This window comes from Pteropus vampyrus, unplaced genomic scaffold (assembly GCF_000151845.1).
Source record: "Pteropus vampyrus isolate Shadow unplaced genomic scaffold, Pvam_2.0 Scaffold217, whole genome shotgun sequence".
NCBI classification, from domain to species: Eukaryota; Metazoa; Chordata; class Mammalia; order Chiroptera; family Pteropodidae; genus Pteropus; species Pteropus vampyrus.
The window spans coordinates 2394814-2412286 of record NW_011888998.1 but is presented as its reverse complement, the minus strand read 5'-3'; the positions used below and the strand labels follow the sequence as shown (position 1 = coordinate 2412286).

Below are 17473 nucleotides of genomic sequence, written 5' to 3'. Positions count from 1 at the left end.
GATGTGGAATAGAAGTGTGGGCTGGGGATGTTAGGTACAGCTTTGCAAAGCGAGCAGGGCTTAATTGAATGAGACATTAAAGATAGGTGGGATTTAAAGAGATTGGGAAAGAAGATGTTCCAGACTTGGGGAACTGGTATCAGTAGATGTCTACTCTAAAAGTAAATGAGAGATTCAGGAAATTGTGAATAAACCGTGGGTTTTGAGCAGAAGGATTATATAAAAACAGGTTGGAAAATGCATCAAGTTCACTTACTGAGGGCTTTGACTGCCAGACTAGAAAGTTCACTTTTTCTAAAGTACAGCTTTCAACCCTCTACATGTCTATTTGGAAACCTTTAGTTAGTTGTTCCCCAGCCGCAGGATTTTGAACAAGATAGGACATCTGAACTGTCCCATCTGAAGTGGGGAATGGGGTGCTGCCAAACCACTTACTCCTCCTAGAAAAAAGATGTTGGGTGACTTAAAGTTGTGAGGCATACAAGGACTTAAATGAGATGCTGGTAGTGGCAAAATAAATTTAAGAATTTGGAGGTCAAATAGATAGGACTTGTTCCCTATCTTGTAATTCATTTCTAAGGCGGGGATGGAAGTAGGAGGGAAGAGAGAAAGGAATATCAAAGATAGCTGTAATTTGCAGTCTGGGCTCAGGAGTAAGGCGGTGACATCAAGCCCCAACACTTTTTTCTGTAGTGATAGTGACACATTTTCCTTTCATTTTCTTTGGGAGAGAAGAGGACTCGAAATCCACGGTTTAGTCTGCAGCATTTGTGTGGCCAGTGTGCCCTCTAGTGTTAGTCCTAGTTCTGAAGCTTCCTGGAAGTCGGGAAATGGAATGAGTTCAGAATATAGATAAACTCTGCTTTATCCAGCTCCTCAGCTTTCCTTCTCCTTCGTACCACAGGGTATTGCAGGCACAGATGTGGCAAAAGAGGCGTCAGACATCATCCTAACAGATGACAATTTTACCAGCATCGTGAAGGCTGTGATGTGGGGACGAAACGTCTATGACAGCATCTCCAAGTTCCTGCAGTTCCAGCTCACTGTCAATGTGGTGGCCGTGATTGTGGCCTTTACTGGAGCCTGCATCACTCAGGTGAAGGGAGTGTGTGTCCGTGGAGGGGGCCGAGATAGGAGGGAGGAGGGAGGGGCTAAGGAAAGTGGGGAATGGGGTGCAGTATGTCTACTGAAGAGTAAGGACAGTTTCCCCAGTGGTGTTGGGGCAGGAGTTAGCTCTACTAGGTTTGCTCTCTCCTCCTGCTCATGTGGGAATGATGATAATTTATCTACTTAATTTAGCACTTACATATGAGCCACTGTGCTGAGCACTTATATGTATAATCTCTATTTTTCAAAAACAACCTTGCAAGTAGATATTATCTCATTTTGCAGGTGAGGAACCCAAGACTTAAAGAGGTTAAGTAATTTTCTCAAGGTCACTCAGCTAATAAGTGGCCAGACCTGAAGTCTAGGTGGATAGCTAGAGCTAGATCATCACAAGGACAAAGATGAGGCTAATGAGTGAGGTGGGGGTAGTTTCCGAGGAAAGCTAAAAGGACCGGTCCTTCCCTCCACCAGGATTCGCCACTGAAAGCCGTGCAGATGCTGTGGGTTAATCTAATCATGGACACGTTTGCCTCGTTGGCCCTGGCCACAGAGCCTCCTACAGATTCTCTGTTGAAACGTCGCCCCTATGGCCGAAATAAGCCTCTGATCTCACGGACTATGATGAAGAACATCTTAGGACATGCGGTCTATCAGCTCACAATTATCTTTTTCCTTGTCTTTGCCGGTGAGCCAAGGGTGGGGATGGGAGTGAGGTGGAAGTGGGGTGCTAGGTGGTGATGAGGCAGAAAATGACCCGAGGAAAGAAGGCAGCAGGAGAGCAAGCTGAGCACCAAACTAGGAGTAACGGCAGCTTCGCTTACCAAGTGCATCCTCCGGTCCTGCTACAAGGAGCACTGTGCTAGTTTATGTACTTCTTTAAGAATTTGACAAGGTTAGCTATGTTATACCTTTTTAAAAAATAGATTATAAACTAAGGCTCCAGTCCTATTATAGTGGCACTAAGATTCAAGCCTATGTCTGCCTGATTCTTATGCACATAGTTTTATCACCATACTGCACTACAAGAAGACAGATATCAATGGAGCAAATTGAGAGAGCGGGTCAGCTATGTTGAGGCCAGGGCTAACATTTAAAATATGGGATAGCTAGCCTAGCACAGATGCCAACTAGTTGGAATGGATACCAGTCATCAGCAGCCAGCATGGCCACGCCGACGTGTTCTGACTTAACCTGAGCCCTCCTTGAGACCATACCTACCCTCCAATGCTTCCCCTCTCCCCACTAGGTGAGAAATTCTTTGACATTGATAATGGCAGGAATGCACCTCTACATTCCCCACCCAGCCAGCACTACACCATTGTTTTCAACACCTTCGTACTGATGCAGCTCTTCAATGAAATCAACTCACGCAAGATCCACGGGGAGAGGAACGTCTTTGCAGGCATCTTCCGCAACCTCATCTTCTGTTCTGTGGTCTTGGGCACATTCATCAGCCAGGTGAGATTCTAGCTGGAGTTGGGGTAGCAGGTCTGGGATGACACAGACCAGAAGCTGGGAGCCAGGATTTTCTAAGTACCCAGAAATAGGAATGAGGGAGTAATGGGGACTCGGGCTGTAGGGTGAGCACTTTTGGGTTCCCCATTGGCTTCCATTTGCACGTGGCTCTGTAATTGGAGCCCACTGTGTCAGGTGCTCCAGTACAAAGCACCAGTTATTTTTTTCCTTGTCTTTGCCAGTGAGCCAAGGGTGGGGATGGGAATGAGGCAGAAGTGAGGTTTATTTGTTGGCAGCAAATGAAATAAGACTTGTAGTATCATTTCATTATCTTTCGAAAACCCAGAAAGTTCACAAAGTGACCAAGAGGTGCTCTCTTCTGCCCCCTTTCCATGCCTCCTGGCAGCACCCATGAAATGCGCATGCACGTGCTGTGTGGGCTTGCTCCCTTCCCTGCTCCTTTGTTCTGAAAGGGCTCTTGGTAGAAAACGCTGTGCAGTTCACAGAGAAAGAGAAGTGATGGGATGGCGCACAGGCGGTTGGCAGATGAGCCTAGCTTGGCTCCTCCTGTGGGAACTGGGGTCAAGAGCATGGCTGTCCTGGTGGTAAGAGGATCGGGCCCTTCCTTCTTGCCCTGGTCAGAGGTACACTTAGCCATCAGCAGATACAATAGATTATAAGCCCACCCTATAACAAAGGAGCTCCTTCCTCACCCCTAAGCAAGGTGCTTCCCTTATTTGCCCCCATCCTCAGTTCCTCTTCTCCATCACTGTGCCTTCTCTTTGTCCCTATGGGCTTTAGTCATAAGAAACCTCCAGCTCCACCTGTGCTCCCCCAGCTCTTATGTAAATAATTTTCATAGTAAATGTGTCTGTCTCCCTATCAGAGTGCTCTATAAGGACAGTTTGTGTCTGTCTCCCCTTCTGGATTTCTTCTTTCTCCTTTCCCAATAGGCAGATTAGGACTTGTACCACAGGATCATGGGGCCTTGGCTGGAGGGCTAGCTATCTATTACTATCTCCCTGACGGTGGGCTGCCCTTCCTCTGTTCTAGATTCTCATTGTGGAATTTGGGGGTAAACCTTTCAGTTGTACGAGTCTCACCCTGTCCCAGTGGTTTTGGTGTCTCTTCATTGGCATTGGAGAACTGCTGTGGGGCCAGGTGAGTACTGGTCCACCCTCCCTCTGCCCACCATCTTCTTCTTTCCTCCTCACCCTCAAGTTTTCAAGTTTTTTCCATCTTGTAGAATCTCAGGGTGGAGTGATCGGTACCACCACTTCAGAGGCTTTGGATCTCTTCTCTAACCATGCCTGGAGGCAGGCAAATTCCTTAGCTTCTCTGAGATGGTAGTGGAAATTTTCAATGGAATTTTGCTTAAAAAAAAAAAAAAGTAAGGGTCTTAGCAGTAGAAGAGTTTGTTCTAGTGAAGCTGTAGTCTGGCTCTGGATGCTGTGTTGACTTAGTTTAAGGCCCCTCCAGCTCTTGGGATTCTCATCATGGCCTATCTGGGTTGAATGTCTGACTCTCACCTAAAATATATCCAGACTCACCAGGCCTCTAGAGAAGCAGCGGAGCAGACAGCTCAGAGCATGGACTGGGATCCGCCACCTGGGTGTGAATCTCAGCTCTCCTTTTTACAAGTTGAACCTTGAGCACATACCTTAACCATTCTGTGCCTCAGATTCCTCAGCTTAGGATAACAGGGTCATTGCTAATTGTTGTTAATCAAAAACTCAGTTACTACACAGAAATGACTTAGAAATGTCCAGTACCCTATAAGCACTCAATAAATGTTAGCTGTTAATAGTATGATAATATCATCAGGTCTAGTGAGAGTTTTATTCCCTCCCCCCAATACGACTTTGTAGGTCTCCTTCATGCTCAGCTCTGGCCCGGGCTGTCCCTTTCCTCTGCAGACTCCAGCCACCTGGGTAATGGAGGTTTTGCTCTAACTGGCTCCAGAAATTCCTCCCCAGGGCTGCTGGCCTTTCCCCAGAGAAATGATAGTTGTTTCTTTCATACCTCCTAATGCCTCCCTAATTAAGCCCCATCGTTTACCAGTAAATCCCTAAAGCAGCTTATACTCGGGCAAAGCCCAATTGTTTCACCTACTGTTTGAGACTCATCGGAGTCTAGTCCCACAAGTGACTTTGTGGACTTGATGCCAGATAACAGTCATCCTTCCAACATCTGAAAGCAGAACTTTGACAATCATCCTTCCAACATCCGAAAGCAGAACTATTTCAAAACACTCGGGTCCATGTTGCACTGCCCACACAATCCCTCTTTCCCATCTGAGCCCTATCTATTGCCCCTCTTGTTTGTAAAGGAGAACTGATCGACAGGTACTGAGCTCACCAAATGATTTATTTTGAATTGCAAACCCAACCTATTGCTCCGTGATTTTTGCTAATACTCATATGTCCCTTCTTCGATGGCCTGTCCCACCTACTTCTTCACCCCAAGCCCAAGGGGATTTTTAGTGTCCTTTCACTATAGTTTTATAACACAGGAATTACTTTGCATGTGGTAACTAAGAAGAGGCTCATTCTTTCCCAACACTCTCTCTACTCCTTACTCATACACATAATGTGACCATCCTGTCCCCAGACTTGTTTTCCCCCACATCCTGGTATCTGTCCCTTCCTACTATGTGCCGTGCATCATAGTTCTGCTTCTCTGGAAAGGAAGAGCTGAGAAAGAAGGAAGACAATGAAGTATATAACTAGGCAGATGGCTGGTCAAATTCTAGAATGTAAGTTCTCCTTTGGATATCCACAAATACAGAAAACCTTCCTGAGGTCCTACAGCTGGTAGGTACTTGGTGAATGCTGCTCAAATGGACTGGTTCTTCTCCTGCTGTTATCCCAGTGGGAAGGGTCACAGGGCAAAGAGTAACCTCCCCAAGGGCCTGACCCGTATAAGTTGCGTGACAGCTGTTCTCACCCTGCCTCTGGTGTCTCCCCTTTTGCTGCTGCACCTGTTCTCAGATAATCTCCACGATACCTACCCAATCCCTGAAGTTCCTAAAGGAGGCTGGGCATGGCACCACCAAAGAGGAGATCACCAAGGATGCAGAGGGCCTGGACGAGATTGACCATGCAGAGATGGAGCTGCGCCGGGGCCAGATCCTGTGGTTCCGGGGCCTGAACCGTATTCAGACTCAGGTACTCTGATAGCGGCCTAGCCGTACCCTGGGGGAAGAAATCTCCCATCTTGGGAGGTTTTGGGAGGGCAGCAGTTCTTGGTCACCAATATCTCTTCTCTTCCAAGGCCTACTACTGGTGGGCAACCCTAGCTCCCTAGCTTCAGGGCAGATAGGGGCAGAGGGAGCTCCATGAGTACACCTGAGAGGAAAGTAGTCATAGGGTCTAGAGCAGGGACACCAACTGTTAGCATAGTCCTTTAGCTTTGGGTTGGTTCTAAAGCCCATTTTTCCAACCTCCATCAACTTCCTGCATGAGACCTTGTACTAGACCTAAACCAGGGTGGGAAAAGTTCAGAGTCTTCCCCTACCCTTCAGAAGGAAGAAGTTAGACAATATCTCTATGCCAGCAGCCTCACCAGACACTTAACATATGTACATCCTCAAGCTGCTGTTAGAGTGAGTAATGTGGATGTTACCTGGAAGGATCTTTATAAAAGAAACTCACCCTCTTATATCTTCCCCACTTGAAATTTAAGGCCATGGTGGAGAATCTGATGGCTAAGTATGTATAAATGGCAATAGTCTTTCAATGCCTGAGTATCTTTTGCAGGATTCAGACTTGCTTCCACAAAAGGAATAAGCTATAATTTCTTCAAATTTTTCCTTTCTTGCAATTCCTGAAATGGGAGAGAAGCTGCTCCTAATGCTCTTAAGTCCCCTGCCTATAGCCCTACAGAAACTTTTTTTCCCCTATTTTCCACGCAACTCTAATTACCTTCTCCTGGGTGAATGGGCTGGTCTACGTATTGATAATCCTATCACTTTCCCCACTCTTGCCCCAATATACCTCTATTGTGTTAGTCCTGAGAGTTCGCATCTCAAGAAACTAAATCTCAAAATCTCAAGGGTGCTCTCCTGAGAACAGACCTATTCCACTCTACTGAAGATCCTGGAAGGAAGCTTTACTCTTTAAAATTAGCCTTGTAGATGTTTAGAAAGTTCCCTAGTCAAGCCCACCTCCTCTCCTTAGTGTGTGGAAAAGAGGTGCAGTGAATATTCTAAACTAAATACCTGCTGGGAACTTGTCTCCCATAGGCAAGACAACAGGTGGAGTGGGAAAGGGGCCAGGGAGGGAACACTGGGACTCCTTTCCTTTCTCTTGAGTCCCTCCTCCCAGAGAGGGAAATCCCCACAGGACCTGTACATCCTCTAAGGATACCCAGAGTTCCCACTCCCGCCCCGCCCCGTCTCCAGGCTGCTGAGCCCATCCTGCAATATAGCCTCATGTGCCCAGAGAACCTGGTGACTTTGGCTCCTGTCACTGAGGCCCCAGTGCTTTCCTTTAGGTCTGCTCTCTGCAAAATAACTTGTCTGCTTTTCTTTCCTTCAGGATCCTCTGCCTCCCTTTCTACTATGTCATTTCTTTCCCAGCCAGGATTCCCTCATTCTACTGTCTCCTGGCTCCCTGAGACCTGAGATTCATGAATCTTCCTTCCCTCTTCCACTACCGATTTCCAGTCCCTCAGCTGTATATCTTTCTGTTTAGTTTAACTACCTACATAACTTTAGGAATCCTGCTTTTCCCTATTGGAATATGAGGTAGTTGGGCCAGAATGACATTAAAGCCTGAACTTTAGCAGCAAAGGCTACCTGTTAAAGATGCCACAATGACCAAATCCATGCCATTGCAGCATGCACCTGCCTCTGTAAGCAGATGAGGCCAGCTGTGTCATCCTGCACTGGACAGCTGAAGCTCTCTCCTGACACAACTCTTCAGCCTTAGCAGGGCTCTAATCAAACCCCCACCATCTGATTGTTGCTCTTTGTCGTCATTCTCATTGCAAAACTTAGGGGTGGGAGGTGTTGCCAAGCTATTGTCCTGCCCTGGTTTCTTTAGTTTAGGGAGATGTAAATGTACTAGAAAGCAAAAGTTTAGCTTTGGGTTGGAAACAAGGGCTAGAATCTTAGGAAGGTAAACTTGGAATCTAATTTCATTATGGAGGTTGGGACCTTGTAACCCTAATAAGCACTGAGGAAGATGTCTCTACAGCCCTTTCTTTCATGTAGCTGAACCCTCCCCACATGGAAACCCTTTCCTCCCACAGGATGAGGCTCCTCCATCCCCTGGAACTGAAAACTGTATAATGTGATGAAGGGGTGGTGTTTTAGCTCAGAATCCAGAAACTAGCCTTACATTTTATGGCTTCTCAGGAAGCTTTGCAAGATGTCTGACTCACAAGGTGTCTGGTTTCTCACCTTCTCTCCTGGGAACTAAAGTCAGATGAGTGAAATCAGTACTTTTCCTGCATTCCTGGGAGACTGGCCCTTGGTATTAAGCATGTGGGCATTTTTAAGGTGATTCTACCAGATTCTGAAGAATAAAGGAATCACTTTTGATTTGTTCCTTGTTACTTAAGATGGTAGATTTGACCTTGGCCCCAGAACTAGACCATTATTGGAAAACAAATGGCATGAATTGCCTCTGTCTCAGAGAGATAAGACCCTGGAGACCAGAGACCACTGTATAGGGCTAGACCTGCAGCTGCTCGCCACCCACCAACTACTAACACTCTTTCTGCTGCTCCCTCAGTCTAAATGCTGAGTTATTGTCAGCATTTCTGCCAGACATTCCTGACACTACAGCTAGTAACATTCTTCCTAAAGAGCCTGGCCATTGGATACCTGAGCTCCATTCTTGAGCCCTGTCCACTTCAGCCCAAGGAATGGGTGTCTCAAAGAAGAAACCCAGAAGAGGACGAGCCCAACAACCTGTGGTCACCTGCGTATGGGCTACTACATGCCTCTGTTTTTTCTATAAACACAGGAGTTATTTTCCTGAAAAATCTATAAAAATAGATATTCAATTTAGTTGATTTAGAAGAGACTGGCTCTGGCTGGATATTTGGACTCCAGGTCAAACTGTTCCTTAAATGAAGTGTGATGTGGAATTGATGTGTTTCCCCTTCTCCTCACCATTGTTTCGTGTGTGAGGGAATCTCTCTCTGGCTTTCTGTCTCCTGTCCCCTTTGCCCAGCTCCTTCCATCCCCCTTCCCTAACCCTCCAGAGCCCTCCCTTCCTCTTTCTTCACCTCTTTCTGACTGTGGAGCAAAGCTGTTTCACTCTCTGATTCTTTGCAGATCGACGTAATTAACACATTCCAGACGGGAGCCTCTTTTAAGGGAGTCCTAAAGCGACCGACCATGGGTCAACATCTTGATGTAAAACATGTTCCTAGCTCATCCTATGTAACAGTTGCTCCAGTCAAATCTCCCCCCACCACTTCTGTTGCTGCTGCTGTTTCATCTCCTACTCTGGGCAGTGAGTGATAGTCTATTATGATGCATGATTTGCTAAAATGACCACAAGAGAGCACGTGGCATCCACTTTCACCAACTGTGGTTATCTTCCTTTTGGTTTTCCCTTTGATCTTTGACTTAAGGGAAGAAAAATGGGACCAAAATCCCATTCCCAAACCAGGTTGTTTGCCCTTTTATTTTACTTACTTATCTATTATTTATTTATTTACTTACTTACTTACTTATTTACGTATTTTTAATTTTGAAAAACTATAAAACTGTAAGTAACCATTTTAAAGACAACAGTCATGTTTTCTGATTGTTCTTCTGCATTGCTTGTTTCTTCCTTGAGTTTTTTGTCTTGCTTTACTTTATGTTTTTGTTTTTGTTTTCTGCTTCGTTTGGATATGTTGTTGTTATTCCTCTCCTCTCCTACCCTGAGTCTAAACTCTGTCCTCTAAGGTTAGATGTAATGTTAGTCCGAGTGAAAACCCTGGGACTTTCTTCATTGGGGGGCAAGTCTGAGATCTCCTGAGAAAAAGTATGAAGGGAGCTATTGTTCCCATTAGTTTTTTACCAGTAGATTTGTCATAATTGAGCCAATATTAAAGTTAGACACTAATAATGCTTTTTTTGGCTACCACGCTATTATTAGCTGGCAGTACTGGCATAAAAGTTATAGCTGAATGGGAAGAAACGAAAGTGTTCAGTTCAAACGCACAGGGCTGGGCAGCCCCATTATTTTACTTTTCAGGGACTTTAAACCAAATTCTGGTTTAAGAATCAATTAATTCACATCTGGATAGAATTATATGAAAAGGTCAAAATAACTTATTTTTCTTCAGCAGTTAAACTTTTTTTTAAAGGAATTTCTGAAGAGCAATCTTTTTTTTTTTTTTTCTTCTCCTTTTCTCTAGGAATAGAATAGAAAAATAGAAGCAGGAAGTTTGAAAATCATTCTCACCTATAGCAAGCCCTTCATATCTTATTTTGCACAGAAACTTTTAGGAACTCCCTCCTCAGCCAGCCTGTTTATTGGAATGCTGTCCACACTCAACCCAAGATCTGTTGTTCTCATTGGTAGATTGCTGGATTCTTGCTAATGCTTATGCCTTCGTATTCCTGGTCATTTTACCATCCCTAAATGGGACACAGAGAGGAGAGAGAAGTCAGTTTGCTGATAGTGCTATTACAGTATTTGGTAGGAAAGGAGTCTCTCTGTAGTAAGTATATCGTGGGCTTCAAATATCTAAGTGTTTGTCTCTCCCTTCCTCCTAACCCCCTCTCCAACCCTGGGATGGGAGGGTGAAGAAAGAACAGTTGCCCTATCTGTGGTTCGCATGATTGTAAACTATGTAGGTTGACCAGACTTAGATTATTTGTTGTCTTTTCAACCAACTATAGTGTTCTCATGTGAGGTATGGGGGTGGGGTAGAGTTTTATATAGATACATATTTCATTAGGCCCAAAGGCAGTCAAAGAGCTAAATAAGTCTTACCCTGAAAATATCTCAGAGCCTCTCGCTCTAATTCCCCAATATTCCTCTCATATTTCCATTTTGCTCTGGTTTTGCCATGTCCTTCTAACTAGTTTTTGTTCTTTTTAAATCATGCCTCTCTTTCAGGAAGGGTTAGTGTGAGGTATTCCAGCAATTTGAAGGTAGAAGGAGACTAAGCAGAAGACAGAGCCTATTAGGCTCTCGTAGAGCTGCCAGTAGAGGGTATGCTGCAAACCATCAAAAACTAGACAGTGATGAGGGACAGTCAACACCTGCTCTTTCTGCAGCGGTGCCTTCTTCCTTGGAGGTCCTAGAAGTTATAGTCATGCATTTTAAAACCCCCTTTCCCATTCTAGATCTCCAAATCAATTCAGTTATTTACCTAACCTTCAATATAGATAAATCTCTTAAGCTTTTCCTCTATAAGAAGGCCTTAATCTCTTCTCTTCCCCTGGTTTCTGAAAAGGGAGCAGAACACTATAGAATACCAACTGAGGAGATGGATTCTTCACCTACCCATTCAGTAAGCTCCAGAGAGTGGCCCCGATCACTCACACCTAACCTAAGGTCTAGCTTGGTTAGGGCTCCTGAGTCATAAGAAAGAGTTGTCCTTTAAACAGCCGTTTTACCTGTAGGACAAAAGCCACAGAAGAGACATTTCCCAGAGGTTTTGAGAGATGACCAGGAAAAGAAGGGTTGATTGGCTGAGTTGGAAAGTGCCTACAGCTTTCACAGCACTCACTTCACCGGCTATGTCTTGTTCTCCATACACTGCTCACATACCAGGCAGCATGCATCAGGAAGGGAAGATGCCACCACTTGGGATGAATTGATGATGGTGTATCTGTGTGATTGTTCATCAGCATGTGTTATATATTCTCTGAGGCCAGTGTTGGAGTTGAGGAGCATTCTGGCACAGCCCCATGCCCTCTACCCCCTCACCCTTCTCTCTACCTACCAGGCCACCAGATGGTCCTCCCTAGCTCTCTGACTCTTCTTCATTTGAGCTTCCCTTGCAGGTGGCTGGTTTCCCTTTAGATTCCAGAAGTCCCGCAGTCTAACCGGATGACTGTTCTTTACTCCCCTAAAGAAGAAATCTTCCTATTTTTTCCATCTGTCCATCCCCGATTCACTCTTATCTCCCTTATTGTTTACCTGTAACAGTGTTATGATCGCCCCAACAGGTGAGAGGAAAAACCAGCAAACAGGGCTCCAGACCCTCACTCCAACCCCGATTTTTAAAAATCTGTTTTCTACATCGGACTTCACATATAATTATTTTAATAAAGTATTCAATTGCTTAAAAAAATAGAAGCAGGAACTTTGAAAATCACTGATTTCAAAGATGATCAACTGGTGGTATAAAGGTACACGTTCTCCTGTAGTACTTGTTAGAAATTTTGAGATCTCAAGAGCAGGTGAAAAGTATGGGCTTTGTTATCATTCATGCAGGGAATGGGTATGGCTTTGAACCCATCTCTTGACCAGGGCCAAAGGAGAAGGTGCTGAGTTTGGGTTTACTTAAACCAAGTTGCCTTGCTCTAAGTTTGATGTAGATCAATTAAAATTTGGAACCTCCCAAAGATCAGGTGGAGCGCTCTGTTCCATCTGATCTCACCTAGATCTGGAGCAAAGAGAACATGACAGATAAAATTCACCCATCAGATGTTAATAGGAATCACAGAAGGATGGAAAAGTAGATCCTTACTTTCTGTTCAGCCTGGTGAATATGAGCCCAGGTTTCTTGATTCTTCTTGGCCGAGGTGTTGAGCTGATTCTATTGAGTGGCAAAGAGTCCTTTACCTTCTAAGCTCTGAGTACGCTCAGTCCTGGATGGATCTGCCAGGCTGTTATAAATTGCGGCAAGATAAGGAAAGCCTTAGCCAGCAGAGATGCAACTTGAGTGAACCTTCTTTGCATAATATTTCTGAAGGTTCTGTATAGTGTGATAGGAAGCACTGGGACAGGCTACCTAACCAGTTTATTTGCCAGACTCTTCGTGTGCTCTGCTGTCTCACTCTTGCCTCTTCTCCAGGAACTTATTCCTTGCTTAACCAACAGAGGAATGAAAGAGATGCCCTACCTCAACATTCATCATTCTCCCTTTTTCCCTCCCCACCTCAGTAGTTTCTTTTGTGTTACTCTCATTTCTTTAATGAGGGAAGAATTTTTTAACAAGACTGCGATCAGCCACCTCCCAACCACAAAAATCCTAAAGTGCTTCTTTTTCCCCTGGCATCTCCAGCCTCTCGGGATCCAGCCTCACCCCTCACCCCACCTCAATCCTACTAGCACAGTTTCTAAACTAACCCTCAGAGAGGCCTGCAGTTCAGAAAAGTAGACTGCCAAAGAGCAGGTGCCTCTGGATAAAGCAAAGGCTGGTGACAGGGATCAACTATGGTCAGTTTTTTTCCCTTTCTCCAAATTGATTGAATCCCTCCTTTTTTGTGAAGTAGAACCAAGTCTTTAACACTTACAGGGCAATGCATTTCCTTTTGCCCAATAAAACTACAAATTGTTTCCTTTCCTCCATCTACTTCATCTACCCCAATAGAAAAGTCACTTGTTTGTAACCCTGCCCCCTGGATTGGGTGGTTTCTCTCCTGGTCCCATCCTTTCCCTTCTCCACATAAGATCATGCTTCTTTTCACAACTGCAAAACAGCTGGAGAAAACGGCATGACTGAGTGCAGTTGCCAAGTATCAGAGACGAGGACATGCATTTGAGTTGTGAGAGCCAAATCTTCTCTCAGTAGTCAGGAGGAGGGCATCTTTTGATACCTTTGATACCTGTATTTCATCTATATCTTCCAGTAGAGAGACGGAAGGGGACAGTGTGGAGGTTGTGGGATATAAATATATACACGTTTCCTAATGAAAGCAGTTTTTCAATTGGAGATTATTAATTTTAATTTCTTGCATGCTGCTGACACAAATGAAGATGGGTTTGTCTGCCTTGCTGCACTGCGTTCACGGTCACTTATCACCCAAACTGTATTGTGTGCGGATTGGTATGTGTTTGGCTCTTCGAGGGTTTTAAACAGAACTAAACTTCGATGTGTAATTTTTCCATTCCACATTCGCAAAATGTTTGGCCTCAACACAGAAATCCACATGTCTGAATCATCTTTTAAATTTGGCTGTTAATTTGCACCTAGTTCCAGTGTCCTTGCCCTCCATTCAAAAGAACTAATGAATCTTTTTGTTTTCTGTTTCATTTTAAGAGTGGATTGTTTGGGAATGCTAACTTTGCTTTGGGTTTTCTACTTTTTTAAATTCAGCTTCCAAACATCCTAGTTGTTTGCCATTACTCACCCCACCCCACCCCAATGCTTGAAATTTGAGCCATGTAAATGTTTTTAGTATTCCATGATCTCTTCTTATATGTGTGGTTTTTGTTGTTGATCAGTAATGTTTTATAGTGTAGGTTTTGTTTCTCTCCTCAAATCACCAGTTTTTTGTTTTACTGGCCAATTCTCATCTCTGTATTTTCTCATCCTTCTTTTCCTTCCCCTGATATAGATCAAAGTAGTCAAAGCATTCCATAGTTCCCTCCATGAAAGCATCCAGAAACCCAAGAACCAAAATTCCATCCACAACTTCATGACCCACCCTGAATTCGCCATAGATGAGGAGGTGCCACGAACACCACTCCTGGATGAGCAAGAGGAGGAAAATCTTGAAAAGGTTTCTACGTCTGGGACTAGGGTGCTGCTGTTGGATGGTGACGTCACTCCGTACGCCAACAAAAACAACAATGCGATGTGTTGCAGCCAGGTGCAAATTGTTGCCTCCCACCCGGACAGCCCTCTGCACAGCCTGGAGACATCAGTTTGAACTTCATTCTCTGACTCCCATTCCTGCTTTTCCTATTTCTTGTTCATCTCTCCCATCTGTAAGGTGATGAGGGGGCTTTTCACTGTCATGTCAGCTGCTCCCAAGTATATGTGAGCCGCCTGACCATGAAGAGGCAAGAGAATAGACCTACAAGGATTTTGACTTAAACTTGAGTCTTAAACCCCAGGCAGGTAGTGAATGGTAGATTCTACTTCTTGGATGTATCGACTGACATTTTTAAAGAAAGGATACAGTCCTCTAGGCATCCACCCAACCCAAGTTCTCCCCCAGTATCCATACATACGTTGCCATCTCCTGACTTCTGGATTTACCCTATGAGTCTATGCCATTTATAACCTCAGTGGAGGGTTCAGAGAGACAAATGTTCTCAGATGAAATATTCGGAGGCAGGAATGGAATGTACAGAGCTAGCCGATAGAAGTGATTGTTTTTTAAACAATTTTCCCACCTTGAAAACTTATACCTAAAGCCCTCTAGCTCTTTCTCCTTTCCGGTCAAACCTCCTCAGATCTTTTGACCATTGTCTTCCTTTCCTTCACTCTAAGAAAGTGGAAAGGACCTGGATGAATTGGGTCGACTTTGACCATTCTCCCTTCTGGCCCCAGTGGAACCCTCGATTTAGTTCTAGGAGCAGATCCGTTTTCTTTACTAACAGGGTCCCTTTGAAGCCACTGAGAATAGCTAAGAATGTGTTCCTGCTATTGTCAGGTTATCTGCCTCTAAACTGCCATCTTGTCAGGCTCGTTTGGTTTCTAAGTGCCAGGGAGATCAGCCTTGACTACAAAGCTTGCATAGGTGTGGTAGAAGTTTTTACCATAAGCCTGAGCTTTCTCATATTCCTAAAGTGGCAGCAAAAAATGAATTGAGAATGACCCTGCCTCCTAACTGAACTTGGAATATTGAGGACCAGAAGCTGGCAGGTCTAGGACAAGACAGACAATCAAAGCCAACTCTTGTGAAGTCCTCCTTGGGGGGACCACTGCTGCTTTCGAAACCGTCAGCCAAGGCTCTTCCAGGGCACAACCTGGTAGTTGGAGGAGTGAGTGTTGAGAAGCTCCAGGAGAGGCCAAAGGGCTATTCAAGCAGGATCTGAGAAACCAAAAACCTTGAGCTTAGGTGGCTGGGTATCAACTTTGACATTCCCTCCAGTTTTGTAATTCTGTTCTTCACGGTGTCCCCTAACTTGTTCAGTCTCTGAAAAGGTCCTGACCTTTCTCAAATATTCTGATTCTGAAAATATTTGTCCTAAGTGGGAGGCTCCACTGATATTTTGCTGACTTAAATGGAGCAAAAGACACACCCCGAAAAGCTGCTGCTTCCTCTCTTCCTTTCTCTCTCATGCTCCACTCCAGCCGCTCTCCAGAACGTGCTCGCCAGCTGCACAGTAAAGCCCTGTGCCTTTTTTCCCTGAACACTGCCCAAAGCATCCCCTTTCACCTGCCTCTCAGGAGCTGGGGACTTCACAAGGAGATTTTTCAAAGTGTTCCTTAATGGGACAAGGTGGAGCCATGTTTGTAGCAGCTCCATTTTTATCCCTGCTGATGTTGACTTAAGCTCTTCTGTGTAGGGGTTCGCGCATGTCTGCCAGTCCCTTCTCTCATTGGATAAATGAAGCCTGCCCCCGTCTTTACAGAGCAATGAGAGTGGAGAGATGGGGCTTGAGGCTCTTATGAACTGCCAAAAGTCCATTTGTGAGAGCGAGGGGACCCAGACCTATCCTCTCCAGCCTTTTCTTCTGACTGCCTCCTCCCTCATCCTTTCACCTGAACTGTCCAAGGTAGGAAGAGTAAAGAAACAATACCCCCTGTCATCCCCCTTACTATAGATTCTACCAAATTTGATTTGGGTTTTGTAAAGGTTACAAAAAAGTTACATGTGTCAGTGATTTTTTTTCTCTGTCTTAAACGCTTGTGGAGGAGGAAAAACAGCTCACACAAGGTGTTAGGTGTTCACATGTATGTTTATTAAGTACATTGGAAGATTTAGTTCAGTCAAGTCTTTTATTACCTCAGATCAGTTTTTAAAAACAAGCCAATAACAAACTTTGGAGGCTATTTTACCATTCCTTTTCCCAAAAGACTCTCGTGGTGCCTAACAGGTTACTCCTGAGAGCTTGTGTCTACTCGTTTAAAGTCAACAGTTTTTTGTGTATTCTAGTTTCCATAGTAGGAGAGAAAAAATAGAAATATTATGCAAAAAATATATAGTTTTCTTTAGATCAGAAACTGGTATTTTTGAGTCAGCCATATGTATTTTGTTTAAAAGATTTAAAATAAAGTGCCGTCACGTAACCCTGTGGATGAAGCACTTAACCAGCTGTTCGACATGACAGGTGACTTAGTATGTTTGAAATTGGTTTTAAAACCAATACACCATAATTCCTTTCTCCAAACAGCCATCTTTATACTTAGGGGAAAAAAGTTGTTGGGTTCTAGACTTTTTTAATATTAATTCTGTTGATATGGAATTGAGTACATTCAAGTGTTTATGTGCACATGTTTTTTATATAAGTTTTTTTCTATTCAGTTTCAGTGATCCAACTGGCAGTGAGTAAATATGGCATAAGTTAATAAAGCTTTCCCCCAAAATGGTGCTTTGAATTTGAAAAGGGTCTGATGGGGTGAAGGGGAAAATCTTGTCCTAGATTGCTCTCTTGATAAATCTAGAAAAATGGGCAGTAGACTATAGATGGGAATGAAAGCATCCACCAAGAAGGGGCAACCATCGGAAAATGAGTATGCACCCCCCATAGAGAGAGGCGCCAGGCCCTCTAGTAAGCAGTGATTAAGCTCACAGGCCTTGGCTGAATTTTGTTTTCTTGATGAATAGCTGGCAGAGTGGTACCCAAGACATAACCATCTCTTGGGCTGCAAAGATACTCTGATTTGGGATTTGCACTTTTTATGCGCTTTTTTTTTTTTTTTTTTAACCTCCTCTCACCCCTGGAATTTTCCGTTAGTGAGTTTTTATGCAAGGATCTGACTTGGTACATCTTCCCCAACTCTAGAAAGGTTTCATGCAATATATAAGATGGGGGATAGAGCTCTAAATGGAAGAAACAAAGGCTGGTTCTAGCCTGGCTGACAGTCTTGGAGCTAGCTCCTTCCCGTA

The 17473-nt window shown here is 44.3% G+C and overlaps 1 protein-coding gene across 3 annotated transcripts in view; it reads left to right on the top strand.

The window, feature by feature from the left end:
- Window positions 1–16950, top strand: part of ATP2B4 (ATPase plasma membrane Ca2+ transporting 4) — a 48429-nt gene extending 31479 nt beyond the window's left edge. The window contains exons 13-19 of one of the 3 annotated variants that reach the window (XM_023538315.1): window positions 905–1096; window positions 1579–1792; window positions 2354–2565; window positions 3616–3723; window positions 5553–5729; window positions 8849–8929; window positions 13446–13853. In XM_023538315.1, coding sequence (XP_023394083.1) covers window positions 905–1096; window positions 1579–1792; window positions 2354–2565; window positions 3616–3723; window positions 5553–5729; window positions 8849–8929; window positions 13446–13544 — 1083 coding nt within the window. In that variant the 3' untranslated portion in view covers window positions 13545–13853. Of the gene's footprint in view, window positions 1–904; window positions 1097–1578; window positions 1793–2353; window positions 2566–3615; window positions 3724–5552; window positions 5730–8848; window positions 8930–13445; window positions 13854–14026 lie in introns of those variants that run through there. The other 2 variants (XM_023538314.1, XM_023538316.1) reach the window with 2 other exon arrangements.
- The last annotated feature ends 523 nt before the right edge of the window (window positions 16951–17473 follow it).